General features: G+C 44.6%; 1 protein-coding gene across 6 annotated transcripts in view; it reads left to right on the forward strand.

Annotated features, from left to right (window-relative positions):
- Window positions 1-21502, forward strand: part of APP (amyloid beta precursor protein) — a 223589-nt gene that overhangs the window by 123015 nt on the left and 79072 nt on the right. For 2 of the 6 annotated variants that reach the window (XM_079766777.1, XM_079766778.1), the window contains exons 7-8: window positions 12228-12395; window positions 14783-14839. The exons of 2 other annotated variants lie outside the window; for them this stretch is intronic. In XM_079766777.1, coding sequence (XP_079622903.1) covers window positions 12228-12395; window positions 14783-14839 — 225 coding nt within the window. The remainder of the gene's footprint in view (window positions 1-12227; window positions 12396-14782; window positions 14840-21502) is intronic. 2 more of the 6 variants (XM_079766779.1, XM_079766780.1) reach the window with 1 other exon arrangement.

The raw sequence follows: 21502 nt of genomic DNA on the forward strand, positions 1-21502 counted from the left end.
CCTACTATGTTTCTGGTAAAAACAATGAAGAGATTTTGTTTTGATGTTACTGCTGTTGAGAGGGTGGTGGGTGAATAGAGATTGACATAACTCATGCAGTACAATGAGAATAAGCCACACAAGCTTAAGCCCATATGCAGACCAAGACAGAATTCTCTTGCGATAGTACAGTCTTGTTATGTTCTAAATATGTCCAGTTCCTTTTGCTTCAGTTTCCCTCTAAATGTAGCATTATTCGATACTAGAGGCTCGGTGCACGAAATTTGTGCACGGGTAGAGTCCCTAGTCCTGGCCGGCGATCAGGGCCGATCAGGGCCTTCCAGCTGCCGGCCGGGGCCTCCCTTCCCTGGCTGCCGGCCGGGGCCTTCCTTCATTTTGCGCCACCCCCTGGTGGTCAGTGCACATCATAGCGAGTGATAGAACTCCCAGTCGAACTCCCGCGGGGACACTTTGCATATTAGCCTTTTATATATATAGATTAATATAGAAATTGAAAGGACATATGTTATAATATTTTCTATAGAAAGACAGAGGCAAGTAAAAGATAACTTATTCATTATAAAAATCTTCAGGCTAGAGCTACAAAAAGAAACTAGCCTTAAAAGATAAGTTAATAATGTTGATGGCAAGAAGAGGATGAAAACAACTTTCTAAAAGCACATGCCTGGTCATTTAAAGGTACTGATAGTTAATACCAGAAATAGAAGAGCCTTCAGTGGGAATTCATGCGTCCCCATCTAAGACATCTGAAATGGGCAAAACCTACAATCGAGGCAAGTATTTCTTGGGAAGGAGGCCTCAGAGGAGAGACATGTTATGGTATATTGTGTCCATATCAGAGAGTGTTCTGTATTCCCAGCTAATTTCAATAAAGGAGTACAGTTTGGGATGGTAACATTGAAGGGGCCAGCTACACAGAGCCCTTGTCCTCCACAAAGCCCTTTTCTCCCTCCTTTGTGTGGCGTGGAAGAGTATTGGTGCTTCCCCGATGGAGAACAAAGGCAGTGCATAGGCGATGCCTAACTTTACAAAACTCTAATTACAAGTAGCCCGCTCCTGCGCTGAAAATGAACATCAGAAGTGACCTGCAAAGATGAGAGATTGAAAGAGACTTATAATCTAGTTTTCAATATTTATGTTTCAGTGCCTGAGAGAAAATGTGATTTACCACCATACTTAATTAGAAAATTGTTTCTTCATTACCAATACATTGCCACTGACACGAGTCCTTCATGTGCTTCATAAAACAAACAAACAAACAAAAAACCCTCAATACTTTTGTAACCAGTTAGAATTTGAAAGAAATAAGCAGAGGGAAGAAAAATAGGGGACATTTCAGCAGGGTCATAAAATTTCCAGCCATTTCGTAACAGAAGCAATGGCGTCCAAGTGTAAGATATCAATCCTAACCGTGTTACTGACTCCAGAAGAGAAAGGTATTACTTGGAAGAGCGCACACTGCAACATCCATTAGGCTTTAGGATTGTTTTGAGTTGTTAATAAAAATAAAAATAAACTTGGATATTGATCTAATAAGCCAATACCAATTTGAATAAAGCAATAGTATATTTAGACACTTGCTCCTAATTTTCTGTGTTTTGAGAAGGGATTACACTCCATAAACCCAAGACGTCAGGGTAATTTCTGACGTCAGAGTTAATTTCATGAACTTAACTCTCACTTAAACATGTATATTGTAATAAATCACATAATCTTTGATGTAATCTAGCCAGTTTTGTCCATCCAGCGTAACTGGTTTTTTCCCCTTATGTTCACTTATTCGGCAGATAGTCACTATGACCTTGCTGATTGCTGGGCACAGTGGAAGGAAGGTGTAATGGGGAAGTTGGCTCTGACAGTGTTGTGGCAGATGGGGCTGGGATTCTTGTGTTTTCAGAATCACCACGCCCCTTGCCCTTTAGGGTGATGGTTCCATCTCTGAATCCTTGTAATTCTGCTGTGTGGCAGAAATTTTACTTCCCCATTTAAAGTCAAAGCAACTGAGGCCTAGAGACTTTGCTTTTAAATTGCTGATATCGCAAAGCTGATACAGTCATGTCAAAACTTTACTGTTTTGCTTGCAAACACACACAGTTTCAGATTACCCTGTGCTCCCTTATAAATGTGTATTCCTTTGCTATAGGCATATATTCATGTTACTGTTATTTCACCCTGAGCATTTTGATCGGGAATCAGCAAACTATGGCCATGTTTTCTAATTCAGCGGTCGCCATCCGGTGGTCCGTGGACCACTGGTGGTCTGTGAGGTCCAAAAGGTTGGCGACCACTATAATCTAATTAAAAGCTTGTACTAGGCAACCCATGTGTTTACATGTTATCTGTGGTTGCTTTGATGCTACAGAAGCAGAGTGGAGTGAACACCATATAACCCACAACGCTAAAAGTGTTTGCTCTCTGGGCCTTTATAAAAAACCTCTGATACTGATCATTAGGAAAATACTACGAAGTTCTTTATATTTCAGATACTGCATGCCTAGTTAATTCCATGAAGGTAGTTTAGTTATGGTTAGAGGCAGATTAAGTAGAGTGTTTGAGAGAGGATTATTTTATTTTCATTTTGTTTTCTTTTTTTATGTTTATAGTTTTAAAATTTTATTGAAATTCAGGTTTAGAACTTAACAATTTAAAACAATAGTATAATGAATATTTTCTAACCGGTATTCTCACCTGCTTTATATGATTTCTGGGTACAATTTTTAAGAATTGATACTTTCTGCCGAATTTTCCATAATATGCCAGTTATACATTCCTTAAAATCTCAGATACTTTCCTAAAATTGTTCTTATCTCAATGTTGAATATTTTAAAATAAGCTCTACTGTTGAAAGCTTCAGGCATTAATATTGCAGCCACTGTTATACAGAAAAGAAAAAAAGTTTACAATCTTAACTGTTTACAATTATTAACATTTATTGTAGTAGTGTCATATGAATTTTTAACGTACTCATATAAATTTTTCATCAAAATGCTCAACCATTTCCTACTGAAGCATGTCCAAAATCTGAGAGAGGATTTTTGATCATTGTGTGGGCATGGGCCAGTTAAGTAACCTTGGCAAGTCTGTTTCACGTGTGTGGTGTAGATGCATGTTGGTTGTAAGAATTACTTTAGATGATTCGTTTTAGGTACTGACCGTATGTATGCCTGGCCCATGGTATTTCAGTTTGTTTTACAAAAACAGGTTTCCCAGAGTCAAACCTGACTCTACAACGTACTATGTAAATTTGTATCAATTGTACAACAGTTGGGCCTCATTGCTTCCCTCTGTAAAATAGTGTTTATAATAATGCCTACCTCATTTTAATCATTTTGTGAGGATTAAGTGAAGTTATCCATGGGAAAAATTTAGTACAGTTACTGGTAGACAGTAGTAAGTGCTCAGCTGACAAGGTGCTACGGTTGTCATGGTTATAAGTATTATGTATTCTGATCCTCCAGAGAAGTAATGTTTACTACGAATTAGAAATGCCAACAATAAGCCAACAAATTGTCATCTTACCTTATAATAGAGAAACATGCAAATTGACCGCACCTCCGCTATGCCCATGATTGGGCCAGCGGAGGCTGAGGGCGGGACTCCGGGTGGCCTGTCCACCGTTGATAAAATCAAGATGGCGGTGCCCAGTGGCCGCGCCCGAGCCGCTGCTCCCCTGGGGTGCCTGGGGTGATCGGCACCCTGGGGGGGCGTGGCCGCGCCCGTGCCCGCTCCCCGGGGGTGCCTGGGGTGATCGGCACCCCGGGGGGGGCGTGGCCGCGCCCCTGCTGCCGCTCCCCGGGGGTGCCTGGGGCGGTCGGCACCCCGGGGGGGCGTGGCCACGCCCGTGCCTGCTCCCCGGGGGTGCCTGGGGTGATCGGCACCCCGGGGGGCGTGGCCACGCCCCTGCTGCCACTCCCCGGGGGTGCCTGGGGTGATCGGCACCCTGGGGGGGCGTGGCCGCGCCCGTGCCCGCTCCCCGGGGGTGCCTGGGGTGATAGGCACCCGGGGGGGCGTGGTCACGCCCGTGTAGCTGCTCCCCGGGGGTGCCTGGGGTGATCGGCACCCCGGGGGGCGTGGCATGGGGGCGTGGCCGCTCCCCGGTGGTGCCTGGGGCGATGGGCACCCCGGGGGTCGTGGCATGGGGGCGTGGCCGCTCCCCGGGGGTGCCTGGGGCGATCGGCACCCCGGGGGGGCGTGGCCGCTTCAGTGCCCGCTCCCGGGGGGTGCCTGGGGTGATAGGCACCCGGGGGGGCGTGGTCACGCCCGTGTAGCCGCTCCCCGGGGGTGCCTGGGGCGATGGGCACCCCGGGGGGCGTGGCATGGGGGCGTGGCCGCTCCCCGGGGGTGCCTGGGGCGATCGGCACCCCGGGGGGGCGTGGCCGCTTCAGTGCCCGCTCCCGGGGGGTGCCTGGGGTGATAGGCACCCGGGGGGGCGTGGTCACGCCCGTGTAGCCGCTCCCCGGGGGTGCCTGGGGCGATGGGCACCCCGGGGGGCGTGGCATGGGGGCGTGGCCGCTCCCCGGGGGTGCCTGGGGCGATCGGCACCCCGGGGGGGCGTGGCTGCGCCCGTGCCTGCTCCCCGGGGGTGCCTGGGGTGATCGGCACCCCGGGGGGCGTGGCCACGCCCCTGCTGCCACTCCCCGGGGGTGCCTGGGGTGATCGGCACCCTGGGGGGGCGTGGCCGCGCCCGTGCCCGCTCCCTGGGGGTGCCTGGGGTGATAGGCACCCGGGGGGGGCGTGGTCACGCCCGTGTAGCCGCTCCCCGGGGGTGCCTGGGGTGATCGGCACCCCGGGGGGCGTGGCATGGGGGCGTGGCCGCTCCCCGGGGGTGCCTGGGGCGATCGGCACCCCGGGGGGGCGTGGCCGCGCCCGTGCCTGCTCCCCGGGGGTGCCTGGGGTGATCGGCACCCCGGGGGGCGTGGCCACGCCCCTGCTGCCACTCCCCGGGGGTGCCTGGGGTGATCCGCACCCTGGGGGGGCGTGGCCGCGCCCATGCCCGCTCCCGGGGGGTGCCTGGGGTGATAGGCACCCGGGGGGGCATGGTCACGCCCGTGTAGCTGCTCCCCGGGGGTGCCTGGGGTGATCGGCACCCCGGGGGGCGTGGCATGGGGGCGTGGCCGCTCCCCGGGGGTGCCTGGGGCGATGGGCACCCCGGGGGGCGTGGCATGGGGGCGTGGCCGCTCCCCGGGGGTGCCTGGGGCGATTGGCACCCCGGGGGGGCCTGGCCCCGCCCGTGCCTGCTCCCCGGGGGTGCCTGGGGTGATCGGCACCCCGGGGGGCGTGGCCACGCCCCTGCTGCCACTCCCCGGGGGTGCCTGGGGTGATCGGCACCCTGGGGGGGCATGGCTGCGCCCATGCCCGCTCCCTGGGGGTGCCTGGGGTGATCGTCACCCCGGGGGGCGTGGCCGTGCCCCTGCTGCCGCTCCCCGGGGGTGCCTGGGGTGATCGGCACCCCGGGGGTCGTGGCATGGGGGCGTGGCCGCTCCCCGGGGGTGCCTGGGGTGATTGGGCACCCCGGGGGCCGTGGCATGGGGGCGTGGCCGCTCCCCGGGGGTGCCTGGGGCGATCGGCAGCCCGGGGGGGCGTGGCCACGGCCCTGCCATTGCTCCCCGGGGGTGCCTGGGGCGATCGGCACCCCCTGGGGGCATGGCAAGGGGGCGTGGCCGCTCCCCGGGCTTGCCTGGGGCGATCGGCACCCCGGGGGGCGTGGCCACGCCCCTGCCATTGCTCCCCGGGGTTGCCTGGGGAGATCGGCACCCCGGGGGGGCGTGGCCGCGATCGGCACCCCAGGGGGCGTGGCATGGGGGCGTGGCCGCTCCCTGGGGGTGCCTGGGGCGATCCGTGTGAGAGGGATGTCCAACTGCAGGTTTAGGCCCGATTCCACAGGGATCGGGCCTAAACCTGCAGTTGGACATCCCCCGAGGGGTCCCATATTAGAGAGGGTGCAAGCTGGGCTGAGGGACACCCTCCCCAGTGCACGAATTTCGTGCACCGGGCCTCTAGTTTTAATTATAAAAGGCTTAAATGCAGCATCCACATTATTTTCTTTTGCAATAAGAGAAGTGGTTTAAAAAAGGTACAGTCTAAGCCAGTGGTCCTCAACCTTTCTAATGCCGCGACCCTTTAATACAGTTCCTCATGTTGTGGTGACCCCCAACCATAAAATTATTTTCGTTGCTACTTCATAACTGTAATTTTGCTACTGTTATGAATTGTAATGTAAATATCTGTGTTTTCCGATGGTCTTAGGCAACGCTGCTACCATCGGAAAACACAGATATTTACATTACGATTCATAACAGTAGCAAAATTACAGTTATGAAGTAGCAACGAAAATAATTTTATGGTTGGGGGTCATCACAACATGAGGAACTGTATTAAAGGGTCGCGGCATTAGAAAGGTTGAGAACCACACTAAGCCCAGTGGTCTTTCCTAGATTGTCAGTTTTCTTCATTATTTTTCCCAATGAAAATAAAAGCTTTAATATTTCTAGTGTTATGGCATATTGCAAGAACAATATTAAGTTCAGATTTCTGAGAAGTCTGAGTTTTCATAGACTTAAATATGAGTAAGAAAATTACTATTGGTATTGGATTTAGGGCAAAAGTATTAAAGCTGCTTTAATGTTGCTTAAGACAGAACTTCAAAGCAAAATTAAGTTTCTGATACATATATCTAGTTGACTCTTACAACTCTACCAAAGTATGTTATATCCCTCACTTACTAGATATGGGTGAGCTTCTTTTAATAAACTAAAACCTATGCAACTTTAATCCTTTCCCTCTGGTCCTTAGAAAGTGATTGAATCTCATACGTCTGTTTTTGACATTTCAACTGCACAAAGAAGGTGTGGTTGATCACGGTGCTTCTCAAACATTAATATTCATGCAAGTCACCCGGGCACTTGCTAAACGCAGATCTTGAGCCAGTACATCTGGTGTGGGTCTTGAGTCCCAGGTGATGCTGGCCCTACTGGTCCTTGGGAGTAGTCTCTAGTAGCATTTCATGTCCCACATACTGTGCAGATTTAGGAGGTAGGGGCAGGGAGTAAGAAACTAAAAGGGAAAACCTTCCTTATCTATGGTGTTGTTCTTAATATATTGTCAAATGTCACCAAGTATGGAAGAACCCTGATATGTCTATCCACTAAGCAATTTTGTAATAATTCAACTGTCAAGACCAAGCAAATTAGAAAATTCTTAGAATCTCCCTCCCTATATAATTGTTTCTAGTTTCATTTGTGCCCCATTGCCTCTCATTGGTGTGGTACAGCTGACTCCTACTAGCTTGTAAAAGCTGATATTAAAGTACTGAGGAATTTTGTGAGCCACAACCATTGATAGCATGACATTCCAATGGAGGGAGTATTAACACCATGGACATTGGCAAACAGTGTAAGTCAGTGTTTTGTTTTTTTTGGAGACAACCACGTCTTCCCTCAGACTCAGTAAGAAAAATCCCTTTCTCCTGTCTCATTCAGACTTTAGAGCTTCTTGTCGTACTCTGTTGGGCTTCAGACTAGCCACACAGCTTAGAGAAAAACAAGTTTATTCCACAACAAAGAGGAAACAAAGGTATCGGGAAGTCATAGTGGCGCTCTGTTGTCAGTACTTTCTAACACCATGCACACAAGAGTGCTGATTAATAGTCTAAACGTGTACTGTACAAGTACATCTCCTCAGGTGGTGTTTTATAAATAACCTGCCATCATGGAGGGACATGAGAATCAGGTCAGGTATATTTAGAGTGATAGATGTATTGGATAGCCCGAGAGAATCAACACAATTCAGTTAAAGGCAAGTCTACTGCACATATCTTCTAGAGACTTCCGTGACAAATTAGCACTCGTCATAATGAGTCAGTGGTTTCATTACTAGCACAGCTGTTCCCTTCATTTGTTTATATATTTCAGCCCATATTTCAGGCTTACATGAGATTTGTCATGAGACTTTAGTTGGAGCCTGCTTGCCTAATTTTACATGCCTCTTTTCAGTAAAATATGATTAGCAGGTAATAAATATCTGACAACTTGTTGCCCTGATCAGAGGAATTTTCTGTTGTCTGTGTTTTTTATGAGTACTTGCTCATAATTGTAAGCACATTATAAATTCTCTTTTCCATTAAAAGTATCTACTATTGTGAAAAAAATTCTAATTCTTAAAAAATAACCAGTTTTCTAGTGTGTTGGGTTTTTTGTTTTTTCTTTGGTGTTTTTTTTTTTAATATATATTTTATTGATTTTTACAGAGAGGAAGGGAGAGGGATAGAGAGTTAGAAACATCGATGAGAGAGAAACATTGATCAGCTGCCTCCTGTACACCCCCTACTGGGGATATGCCCACAACCAAGGTACATGTCCTTGACTGGAATCGAACCTGGGACCCTTCAGTCCGCAGGCCGACGCTCTATCCACTGAGCCAAACCGGTTAGGGCTAGTGTGTTGGTTTTTTTAAAAATTTTCATCCATAAGAATCAAACACAATCTGTCTACTCATTCTTTAACAGAATTTAAGATCGGTTCTAATAACTTAGGCTCATGAAGTTTCATCCTATAGCACTACTAGCAATAACTTAATCAGGCTAAAATCTAAAGTTAGTATCAATGGCATTGATGTCATTTGTTTTCATTTTTAATGGATTGTATGATTAGGTAGATATATAAACATTGATTCAAAATATTAAATATAAGCATATTTAGTATATTTCAGTATCCCTGTCATTATTTTCATTTTATTTTATTGTTAACATTAAACAGCTGACTTATTGTGAGATCAAACTATATTCGTCTTCTTTCCTTTACCCTTTCTATGTTAAAATTGCAAAATATGTAATTTTTAACTCAAGGAATGTAGCTATATTTATATGAACTTTAATTGTGCATAGATTCTTGCAGCATTTGGAGAAACTATGCTTCATAACTTTTTTGTATGCTTCATAATTTTTTTTGCAATATCAGAATATTCAATTCCTAGCTTTTTGTAAATAACTCTAGTTTGATTAGTAAGTTGGATTATTCAAGTGGTTGCTATTTATTAATTTAAACTTCATACATTCCATGTAATACAGGCTTTTATTTTATATACATTCCTATAGTATGAGAATAATTGAAATTTAATTATTAAAAATGAAATAATAAAAAGCTTTCCATTATTCTAAAATTACCCTTCAGTTAGTGCTTATTTAAAGCTAATTATTTGCTAATCTGTTAACTTTGCTTTTGAAAATGGCAATATAATTATCATATATTTGAAAATGGGGATTTTTCTCCCTGTCCTAGCTTGACACTTTCACAGCTATCTTCATGCTGAATTTTTAAAAAAGTGTAAAATTAGCATTATAATTTGGTTGTCCACAAAAAATTGCTCCAATTTGAAATCCGTTCAGAGTTAATATTTTGTGATTAAGCATTATATTTTGGACAGTGAATTACATAATCATTTTATATAATGTAGGGAGCTCTCGCTCTGCTTCTACCTTGTGTTTGTATAATACTGGCTTTTACCAAATGCAGTTTAGTGTTGAATCCAGCACAGATCTCAGCAAGGACCTACCTTACAAAGATCAAAAAGGCATGAAACATTGTCCCCAATGTCCACACCAAGGTCATGAAACTATTTGAAGCCATTCCAGGTCAGGAGTTCAGCAGCCACAATAATGTCTCAAGAGCCAACAAAACATTCTCCAAATGGAGATTTTGTCACTCTTCCATTGCTTTTTTTGTTTGATGGATTAAGACTCTCTCTGGAGATTTCAGCAAGAATAGGGGACCCATCTTGTAGTTCTTTCTGTTTACTTAGTTGGCATATAAATGGATTTTGAGTTCTGGATGCTTTTTCTTAGTGATTGGGGCTCTACAAATTAGTTATAACAAAGGGTTTCATAGCCATTTAGAAAAAGACAGAAGAAAAATAAAATTAATATACTATAAAAAATGGATGTGTTATTATGTTTCATGCTTGGTATAGGAAAACAAAAGTATATTGTAATGTTTGATTTTTGGACTGAGAGGTTTTGCCTCTATCAGAAGTAAGAATTGTTACTAGTTTACACCAGGCAAATATCTATCTCTGATTATCTCCTTTGATCGTCATTCTTTCATCTCATTACTTGCACCCACCTGAAATCCTACCACTTTTATTTAGTGCATAGGAGATATCGCAAAGGCATGCTTCCTGCCCTGCTGAGCTGTGATGCGTACTGGGGCCTGTGGCAGACAGGCGTCAGAAGGCATGTGTTTGGTGCTCGGAGAGGTATAAAATGTGAGGATCAGCTTGCATTGTTGAGGCATGGTGACTTGTTGCCTGTGCCCCTGTGACTTCGGGTCATACCTTCTGTGCCTTCCTTGGGAGTGGCCACTTGTAACTCTAGTGCCAACGCCAACCAAGTGGAGTCTCAGAACACACCATTGCCTTGTAGTCTTGTTGGAATCGGTACTGCCTGAGGAAGAGATGAATGAGAAGTGTTATCGCCTCTTAGAAAAAGAAATGTTTACATGCATGTGTACAAATTGGTGAGGGAAATACAGAGAAGGGGGAAAACCAACCTACTGTTACTTATTACAACTAAAGATAAAGTCCAGGAGTGGAGACAGCTGGTGGCTGTGGTTGGCACCTGGGGCTTGGTTTTTCGCTCTGCAGCCCAGAAGCTGCTTTGTCAGTAACTCAGAGAGGATATAGACGCCCCCCTCCAAAAAAAACCAAAAAACTAACTTACCCTCTATAAGTCAGAATGTTAGTCCTTTAATTTGGGGAAGATAAATCGAATTGCCTAGTGGGTGGGATACTTACCTCAACAGGTTGGCAGATTTTTGTCTTACAAGAGAATTCGATGCATAAAACCAACTAAATCGCGTTGCTTGGAGAGCATGGACTTTCAAAGCAACTGTACTGACTGAGTGAGACGATTTTAATAATGAGTGACATTGAACTTGATGCTCCTGGCGCCAGATGGTTCCATCTGAAAACCATCTAAAGAGAGCTGGAGTCATCTTACATAGCTGTACCCCGGACATTTCTCCTGCAGAGAGTTTGACACGCATCTTCCGGGGCTCAGAGCTGACTGCCCCTCTCAACTCTGTTGACACCATCATGATGGCAGCAGCTTGTGGTTTTGCCATCAGCTCTTTGCCTTGGTGGAAAGATCAATGCGTGGTGTGTATGGAGAAGTAAAACAGTAGTTCTCCTTGACATCCCTGTGGATCTCTGTCTTTGAGTAATTGATTATGGTCAGTCTTGAATACTCCTCATTTGGAAGCTCTGGGTTTTGTATGGCTTTTATCTTATAGAAGAAGGTTGCTTTCCCATGTTCTGTTAGTAAAGCTAAGAACAAGCAAGACACATGTGTGTTCTAAGGTACCAGCAGGCTCTCTGTAATCCTACCTGCAGCCTGGAATATACATGGGAGGTAGGTTTCTTATTCTAATCAAAGTAGAATGAAATCAGGCTGTTTTACTACACTTTGAGTCAATCAGGGATTAAGAAACTGATCTTTGGGAGGGTGTCAAAGCATGTTGACAGGTAAGATGTGTTTGAATGTAAAACAATGCATGGTATGTATTAACAAATTAGAGTTGCTTGATTATGTTTTATTGTTTGGAACCTTATTGTTCAAGGGACAAGTAAATATACAAATAATCGTTTTTTTAATTAGAGAGAATACAACTGACTTGAAGTCACATTGGCAGATATTACATATACTTTCAAATACCATCAGTCATTGGACAGCTGAAAACTGGATCACCTTCAAAATATGTGTAATTATTCTGTGCTTCAACTCAAGGCACAGAATAAAGAAAGTCAGATATTTGTGAGAGATTAAAGTTTTTGCATCCTCCCCAGACACAATCCTTGTACCTGCAGAGTAATTTAAAGTTATTATAAAGGAAAAGTTTATTTTTCAAAGTGAAGAAAGGTTTTTGATGTGCAGATACCCTCGAGGCCTTTAATATTCATCTAAAGCAGCTGAAAGATTGGCTCACCTTCGGCTGGAACCCTCTTATTACCACTGAGAGCTGCACATTCAACCAGCTCTGAATGCACTGCTTTGTTTCCGAGGTTAACCCTGCCGGGTCATTCCATTCCTCAGCAAATGTTTGGCAGACTCTGCCCAGTAAACCCAGTGCGAGTTACCACGGGGAGGACTCATGCGTTAGCAACGTAAACATGTGCGTGAACAGTGAGCCGGTGCCTTCTCATGCTAAAATGTGGTTCCCCACGTCTCCTCTGACTAGAGGTGTGCTCTGAACAAGCCGAGACGGGGCCATGCCGAGCAATGATCTCCCGCTGGTACTTTGATGTGACCGAGGGGAAGTGCGCCCCCTTCTTTTACGGCGGCTGTGGCGGCAACCGAAACAACTTTGACACAGAGGAGTACTGCATGGCCGTGTGTGGCAGCGTCAGTAAGTGGACCTTTCTCCAGCCTGGCCACCTTTCGTCTCTCTCGCCACTGACTCTGCTCCCTTGTAACCGATCGGTTTTCCTGGTTCTTGGGGACGGGTCTGTTGCCACCACTAACCCCATTTCTGTCCACCTCTCTAATGGCCGGGCATCTCCTCCAGGATGTCCGACCATGAGCACACATCTCCGTCTCTCTCTCTCTCTCTAACACAGCATGGCCATGGTGTGTTCTTTGACTAGCTGTGGTGCACACGTCTTGTAATCTCTAGGGACTTTCGAGTGCTTCTCTTTAAGCCAAGCCGGGGTTGCTGTTTTGCCTTCTCAGCTCTTCTGCAAATGTATACGTATGTGTTTGTCCGTGTACGTGTGTGTTTGGGTCTGTACATGTGTGTTTGGGTCTGTACATGTGCACCACGTGTGCAAATAAGGTTTACCACTGCAAGCCCGGCTGACGATGCTTCGGTTGCATTGGTAAGGCCTATTTGCTGGGACTGAGTATTTTTGAGTTATTTCATTACGTGGGGCTTCTATTGTGGTGGGGAGGGAATGGGGCTGAATGGAGCACATGCCCTTCAAATGTCAGAAGGGGGCAATGTCCCGGTGGCCCCTGACCTCACACGTGGACATTGGCAATGCCGGGTTTATATGTCTTCTCTTGGAAATCGCTGACAACTCTTGACTTAAATTAGAAACCTTCAAGGACATAAGGCTCAGGGAATACAATTTCCGAAGCCTTTTCTCTTGAACTTGAAGCTGTTCCTAACTCCGGGGGATAAATAAATGAAGTCGAGGTGACTTCCATGCGAGTTGAAACTTCTTCCACAGACGTAGGTCCCAGGAAGTCATGCAGCGGGCATACGGACCTCTGTTCTCAACAGCCTCCCACGTTAAATCCCCAACTTTATTTTATTTACTCTTTGTTTGTGAGCAGGAAGTTTTAACTACTCAAGAAATAGTTATGCAACCTGATCAACTGAAGATGAAATTCAATAATTGTGACTTGTTTTGTTTGAGAGACTCCTGCCTGTTCTCCCCTCTTTGTGAGGGCAACAGCCGCTGCTTCCTGCCTGGGGGTGATAGGGATTGTATAACTGTTATCTGGTGTCATCAGAGGCTTAAGCTAACCAAACCAGGGCCTGCACCTTTATGACCTTCCCTGGTGAAGCCCAGTGTCCCAGTGGAATCTGATGGAAAAGTTCCCGTGGGTCTCCTGTGGAAGAGCTGTCCTGGGTGAGAACAGGTGGAGGAATTGGCAGCCCACGGGCATCTTTTCTGGCTCGGATTGGATGGCTGAAGCTTCTAGGGCAAAAAAAAAACTCCTTTCTTCAGTTTCAGACAAAGAAGTTAATTGGGTCAGGTAACCGGGAACACGTGGGGGATTCTGTCGCTGGACCCTCTGAACAAAGGGCCCTTGTGAAGGACATTCTGACTGGTTTCGCTGCTGGGGGACATTCCTGACATATTTCCAACTTTTTCCTTCTTTTCCAAGGTGGAGTTTTTTGTTTTTTTTTTGGAGGGGGCTGTAAATATGTATGCACATAACATATAAGAAAGAGGGCTTTTAAAAATTATTAGCAGTGATGGATTTGCCTCAAGAGTTAGAAACACGAATCCCGCCCCCGTCCCCCGCAAAACACACACACACACACACACACACACACACACACACACACACACACACACACACACACACACCAAACCCTATGGCAGCCCCTACACATACCCTCCCCAGTTGATCAGTTTGGTTTGATTCAGGGAGCAGCCAGCGGGCACCAGAGTTCAGATGGAGCCTCTGGAGGCGCCCTGGATGGCACTCATTTTGCTGAGATTTACAAAAGGTTCATGCCCCCAACGAAGATGTAATGGATAAGCCAGGCAGTGCCCAGTTTCAGGGGAAGTGGGTTACAGAATAATTTATCAAGAAAGTAAACGTGAGAGGCTGAGGGTCAGTTAGAAAGGTGGACGGATAAGTGAAGAGTGAAGCCTCAACAAATAGCCAGAGCCGAGAGCCGAGAGCTGAGAGCTGGGGGCTGCCCTGTGAACAGATGAAGCGATAGAGATGCCGTGGAGAATGCGTGGAAGAGAACTGGTGATGCTGGGCGCTAAGGGAGAAGGGGAGCCAGGGATCACCCTTCAACAGGGGACTTGGATGTACCATCAGAGACAAAGGATTCCAAGATGTTATGTGCAAATATATCTTCTGTTTATCCGCTGACTTTGGGCCCATGCTGGAGCCCAAACTCAGGATATTGGTTTAGTTTTTGTTTTTAATTCTATGACTCTGTTTTTGATTTTTCCTTTGGTTAGTGGAATCATGTGAGTGAGTTTCAGCCATCATTCTCATGTTTCTATTTTTGTTTTTAGTTATGTTCTTTTATTTTCTCCATAGTGTCCCAAAGTTTACTCAAGACTACCCAGGAGCCTCTTCCCCGAGATCCTGTGAAACGTACGTTGTAATTCACTTGAGGGGAAGGAGGGGAGGTGCATGGCTGGTTTTAAGTCCAGTATCGTCACCTTCTTTGCATGGTTCTGTGTCTCTTGAACACCTTCCTGTCTTTGAATAAGTTGTCTATTTCCATTCCCTTGCTTGAAATGATGTCTGATTTTGCCAGATAACTCCAGCCATCCAGCTAAGGGCATTGACTAAGCTGCTTTCCGATCTGGCTCCTTTTTAGTTAGTATAGTTCTATAAAATATTGTATCTACAACACTGCTATTGTGTTTTATTTGGCATCACTGTTTTGTTTCTTAAGGCTCACAGGTGCCATGGTTTAACAAGTAGCTATGTTTATAAGTGACTTGTTTCCCAGGAAACAATATGCAATGTGCATGCATTGTACTAACTACAGGTACTAGTGCGTATACCTCACCCTACCCTCCTCTCCCTCTGGTAATCAACAGAAAATTAGCCTTTATTTATATTATCCTGAAAAAAAAATGTAGTCTCAAAATTGATTAAAACAATTATCTTTTTTTAAAAAGAAAAAATTATAGTTGAAGAATTATGTAATTTACAAAAGATGTTAGCAGAAAAGTTTTCTACTGGCCTTCATAAGATTCAAATGCATTCAAATTATGTATAACTTTGGATAGTGTGGTTTTTACTACCACAATAAACATATTTCCTATTGTGAAAAGCATTCTTTCTAAGAGCATTGCAAGGATTGGAAGTGAGTAGACATAGAAAGAATAGGGGGAAATATGGATATCACATGTAAGATTGATAATACATTGATCTGCCATGGCATTTTCATGGACCATTTATTCCTCTCAGGAACACTGTGGGCATTTTCCTCATTTCCTTTGTGCACATGAGAAAATGAGGCTTTAAGAGTTTAGTGACTTTTCCCCAGCCATCAAAATGGCAGGACCAGGTCAAAACTTAAACGATATTATGGCTGTGCTCCATACTCCAAATGGCCAACTATTTGGTTCTGACATTGTTTTCTATATTAGAAAAACAATATTTGAGGTTTAGAAGCACATTTTAAGAATATAGTAGATAGTATAGAAAGTGGATGGAAAATATTAAAAACACCTTTTCATAAATGCCATGAATATAGCATGCCTCAATGAATTAAATGTCTTTCAACCCTTTTACAAAACAATTATTTTTACTTTAAGTTTTATTTTACATTATTTTAGCATACAAAATAATTTTGTTATTTTCCCACTTTCATTAGGTAATGGAAGTGAACAATATTACTTGATAAATGTATTTTCTTGAAGTACTTGTGTCCTCAATTCTTCCAAACAGACATTGAACCATTTTTTTTTTTTTTGGTAATTTTCTCCGTCCCAGTAACTTTCTCCATATATTTGTAGTGTGTTTGGGACCCTGACTCTTTTCCATTCTAGGAGGGTGAAGTGTGATTTTTGCCGTGATATTTTCTTAGTCTACCTACAGAGGCCATTCAGTCACAGCAAGGGAAGGGTTTTGCAGTGTTAGTATAAACAGACTGGGGAAAGCATATAATTTCTAGTTATTTATAGCCTGCACAGCTATACTATCTTATTTATAGCAAAGCTGCACATTGGAATTGAAAAAAGTCATGGTCATCGGGAGGTCAAACGCAGGCAGCAGGCTGGAGTTGGAGACAATGAGCCAGAACTAGAAAGGTGGACAAGCCCCTTTGATTTGGCAACTTGGACTTGCGCTTGGCTCCTTCTCCAACCAAGAGCCCCATAACCAACCTCATTGGAGGGTATCGCTTTTCACGAAGGTGGTTGGTTTTATGGGTTTCTCAGTCTGAGTTGCTTCTAGTCATATCATAAATGTGAAATGAGATAGGAAAGGCTCTCCAGTTAAACCGATATAAGATTGCACATATTAGAGAAAATGTGTGAATTTTCCTGTCAAGACTTATTATAATTAGGTATTTCTATATTTTAAAATCTTTGTCATAGAAAACAATTTTGAACATTGCAATGTAAAGGGACACTGAATTTGGGGCTTTATCACAAGGAAGAATCTAATTACTGATGGAAAGGAAACAGATATGAGACGAAGAGCTTTCGTTTTGCCTCTATACTGTATATGGATTTGAATCCTTTTAAAAAGCCCTTCCCCATTTGGTGACTTTTGTGTCTGCCCATTTGGGGTTAGGACAGTGCATAAGTTTCATCGTCAGTCTGCCCAGTGCAATGTTTGTGAACAACAACATTACTCCATTAAATATTTATAGATTAGCTTGTTTCAAATGAGAGTATGATCTTTTTCTTGTAGTATTTTCCTGACCAGGTTGTGTCTGTAATGGCAAGCAAACTGACTCCTTAATGGCATTTAATCTCACAAAGAGCATGAGGCCAATGATGGCTACACCAAGGGGTCTGACTAACGAGAATGACAGATGACCCATGTTGCTCCTTTCTTTGCGGTGAGTTGTGGTAGAAAGAACACCTAAAGCAAGGTCTCAACCTCGACCCTGTTGACACTTTGGGTCAGGTGATTCCATGTGGTGGGTGCATGGAGGATGTTGAGCAGCATCCTGGCCTCTGTCTACTAGATGCCAGTAACACCGTCCTAGCTGCGATAACTAAAAATATCTCTAGACTTTGTCAAATGTGCCCTGGGGGGGAGGGGGCAGTTAAAATCACCCCCAGGTGAGACCCTCTCATATAGACTGGTAGTGTGCCCACCCCCGATTCAGAGATATGACAAGGCTGATGTAAAAAATATGTGCGTTTTCCGTACACTTGAAGGCACGTGGAAGTGTTAGAATGTCAGAAGCCTCCAGTTCTCAACGGATGTTTATGAAATTGAATTTGTGAGACCACTATCGTAACTCTCAGTATTTGCAAGTTAAGGTAGAAGTTGCATGTCTTCCTCGTTTCACAGAATCCCTGCATATGCTAGAGAATGACCATCTGTAGAGATGCCATGTGGCCTAGTTATATGTGTGTTTATGACCTTAGGGTCTCTGTACAGGTGCAGATCTGGCCTCTTGCAGGATTGGGGAAGGGGAAACAGTTGATGTCTACTCCCATCCACATGGCCCAGATAGAATAGACTAGTCCTCTTCCAGAGAACATATCAAATCAGGCCAAACCACCATCCCAGGTTCTAAGGCTGTTGCCTCAGAAGCTCACAATTTGCAAACTGTAGGTAACTCACTGTGTGGCCTTTGAATGGAATGGGTCACCCTAGCAGAGTTGTCCTGTCATAACGCCAGGGCCATTTAGTCTTTGGCCAGACTTGAACCATTGTTCTTCACCGCAACGTACTTGTTCTTCCGATTGCAAAATAGCAACTGTTAGTTTCTGTTGCCACATTCCCTAATTCTAACAGAACTGTGATATTTTTATAAAACTGCCAAGCATTATTCAAAACAATTACTAGCATTAAAAGACGTGGTGGTGCATTAAATTATATGTCACATCAGTGCCAATAAAACCTCTTAGATTAATGAGTATGAGAAGCTACATCTTTGGCATCCAGAAATGATCAGGATCAAGAGAATGGCCCTTTCCTCCAAGATACCATGGTAAGAAACTCTAATGTTGAAAATAATTGATTTGCTCTGCAAACCAGCATTTAAAAAGAAGAAAAACAAAAAGTTCATTTACTCAGAATAGTAAAAAAAAAAAAATGTTCATTATATATGTGCTCTATTCTTCAGCTATTGGCAAAGAAGAGTAAGCAGTTTAATAAAGGGTTGGCAAAATTTTTCTCTAAAAGGCCAGAGAGTCAATATTTTAGACTTGTGTAGGCCATATGGTCTCTGTTACAAGTGCTCAACTCAGTAGTTGTAGCGTGAAAGCAGCCACAGACAAAGGCTAAGTGAATGATCCGGCGGGGTCCAATAAAACATTACTTAGAAAGAGACCAGCAGGCCAACCTCTGGTTTAATAAAGCAGCTACTTTTGAGCCCAGGATGTGCTGGTGATGAGTTCGGTGTTTTAAGTGACACTGGCAAAGTAAACCCAATACCCTGTTTTAATAACGTGACAGTTTCATTGGTGCCATGAGACTCAAGTATGTGATGGAATTAAATAACAATATAAAGTAAAATATACACGGGTAGGGAAAGCTTGCTGTGGGAGGCTGGAGTAAAATGAAACTGGCTTCCTCCTTTAAGACCTCCACAGAGGTTAACAGATCCGTCTGGCTTTTCCTACTGCAGTTTCTAGGAAAGTGGACAATATTGAGGGTTTTGACTTTTTGAACTCATCTGTTGAGTGTTGAGCAACCGTGACAGGTCACCCCTTTATGATCTGCCATAATGAAGTTGAAAATTGCTTCCAACAAATTGATGAAAAAAGCAATAGCCGAGGGTTAAGAAAGTCTAGATGCCAGTTATTATCACTATGGCTTCATATATATATTTTAGATTCAGACTTGAGGGTTCTTTTCCATTTTGGTGCACTGTGTTAAGTAGGGTGTAGATATTAATAAAATAACACCAGCATTCATCCTTCCACGCTCCTTTCACATAGTTGACAAAATTCCCACGTCAGTCCGTGTCCATAAGGCATAAAAAAGAAATGTAGCTTGGCTAGAGTAGAGTAAACACGGCATAGATTAAATTTTTATTATCTTATGTCCACATGATGCATTGATGATCTGCCAACCATGATCGCACAGACTATAAAATAATGATACAAAGGCATATCGGGGAAAGTGCCTTTGTTCTTTTTTTTCTTTTTCTTTTTCTTTTTTTTGAGAGTGTCTGCCACATTTAAGGACCACAAACTATTTTCATGTTATGAATGCTTCCTCCAACTCGGACTGGGAGTGGGAGGCGGCGATAGATAGTTGAGTTCCGCGTGCATTGGGGATTTTAGCTGTTTTGGAATTAGAGAAACGGAGCCCTTTTTTTAGAAAAAGAAAGTTGAAGTGGCAGTCTGCAAAGCTCTGCCGTGCTTTCCGATTACATTTTCACCTAAAATCGTTCTCTACAGGTTTACATTTCACCTCTATATAAATTATCCCCATTGCCCCCTCTCATATAAATCACAGCCATTTCAAGTGACAGTATTGCTAGCTCTGTATAAAATAGCATTTTCCGTGATAAGGCAATGACTTATATGGGTCTTAATTCACTTTCATTTTCTATTGTCAGTGCTATCGAGGTAATACATTGCCTCTCCGCCAGCAAAAGGAAACTAATCAAATTTTCCTGCTAGCGTCTAATGTTAGTATATTGACTGGATGCCATTTATGGGCCTCTGTTTAAGGGAAACATTCGCCGTGTGGCCTGGTGTGGGTGGTCTCCGTTGTTACAGCTTAAAGGTGGGCTTATTCCTCTTTTTGCATCCTGAGCCCATTATGGCTATACATTTGTGTGTCACCCTAGAGATTGAGGAAACACACAAATATCAGAATGATTGGGGCAGCTTTTCATGATGTTGCTAGTTTTGGGCTCCACATTCTTGCTGCCTTGAGTATGAATATGAAATGAAGTACAATGCAGTGATTACAAAATCAGAGCTAAAATGAGTATGTGAGTGGTTGAGCATCGATCTATGAACCAGAAGGTCTCTGTTCAATTCCCTGTCAGGGCACATGACGGGTTTTCGGGCTTGATCCCCAGCAGGGGGCGTGCAGGAGGCAGCCGATTGATAATTCTCTGTCATCGCTGATGTTTCTCTCTCTTCCTATCTTTCTTCTCTGAAGTCAATACAAATATATTTCTAAAAAAGAAAAATAAATTAATTAAATTAAATGAGTATATGGTCCGTGGAAACTGAAAGTCGATGGTGTGTCTGACACAGAGGCCTTTCAAACGGACACGGAGGGTGATCCCTACTGCGTTCAGCAGACACCCATTTTCACCTTGTTTTGGAGTAACCTCCCTTATAATTAAAGTTTTCTCAGGGGAGACTCAGGAACGGAACTGTTTCCTTGGCATTTATGTCCCCAATGATGACAGTGTATCTTGTGACAGGAACATTGGGTACAGCGCCAGGGTTCGTTAATAAACTGAAAGCAAACCTGCTCCTCCCCAGCCGCCCCTCCCCCCCCCCCCCCCCCCCCCAAAATAAAATAGCTCTGCAGGTCCTCAGGGGAGATTGCAGTGGGAGGTGGAAGTGTTGTGCCAAGCCTTGGTGCATCGTTTGTAAAACTGAAATGAACCCTCACACACAGGTGAAAACAATATCTCCCTTAGCATCTGGTTACCTGTGGTTTAGGTAACAGTGCTGTGTGGTGAGAGAAGTGAATCCGATCCTTCTCATCTGTGTGTGCAGGGGGGAGGAGGGGAGGGACCTGCAATGAGACCCTCACCTCCTCACCTCCCTGCCACTTTTCCAAGCCACCCTCCTGCTTGGTCCCTTAGCAGAATGGTCCTTTAATTTGCACTCGGATGTCGAGTGTGACTCGACACGGTTAGCATTAGAATAAAGGAATCGAGAAAAAAGCAAGCGAGTGCAAAGGGTTAAATAGGTTTTTGTTTTGTTTTGTTGTTTTGTTTTTTAGAGAGAGAGGAAGAGAGAGGGAGGGATGGAAACATCAATGAGACATCAATCGGCTGCCTCCTGCACGCCCCCTACTGGGAATCAAGCCCACAATCAGGCATGTGCCCTGACCAGGAATCAAACTGGGGACCTCTTGGTTCATGGGTCGATGCTCAACCACTGAGCCATACCGACTGGGCCAGAGTGATCCTTT

Source organism: Cnephaeus nilssonii (assembly GCF_951640355.1).
Source record: "Cnephaeus nilssonii genome assembly, chromosome: 3".
NCBI classification, from domain to species: Eukaryota; Metazoa; Chordata; class Mammalia; order Chiroptera; family Vespertilionidae; genus Cnephaeus; species Cnephaeus nilssonii.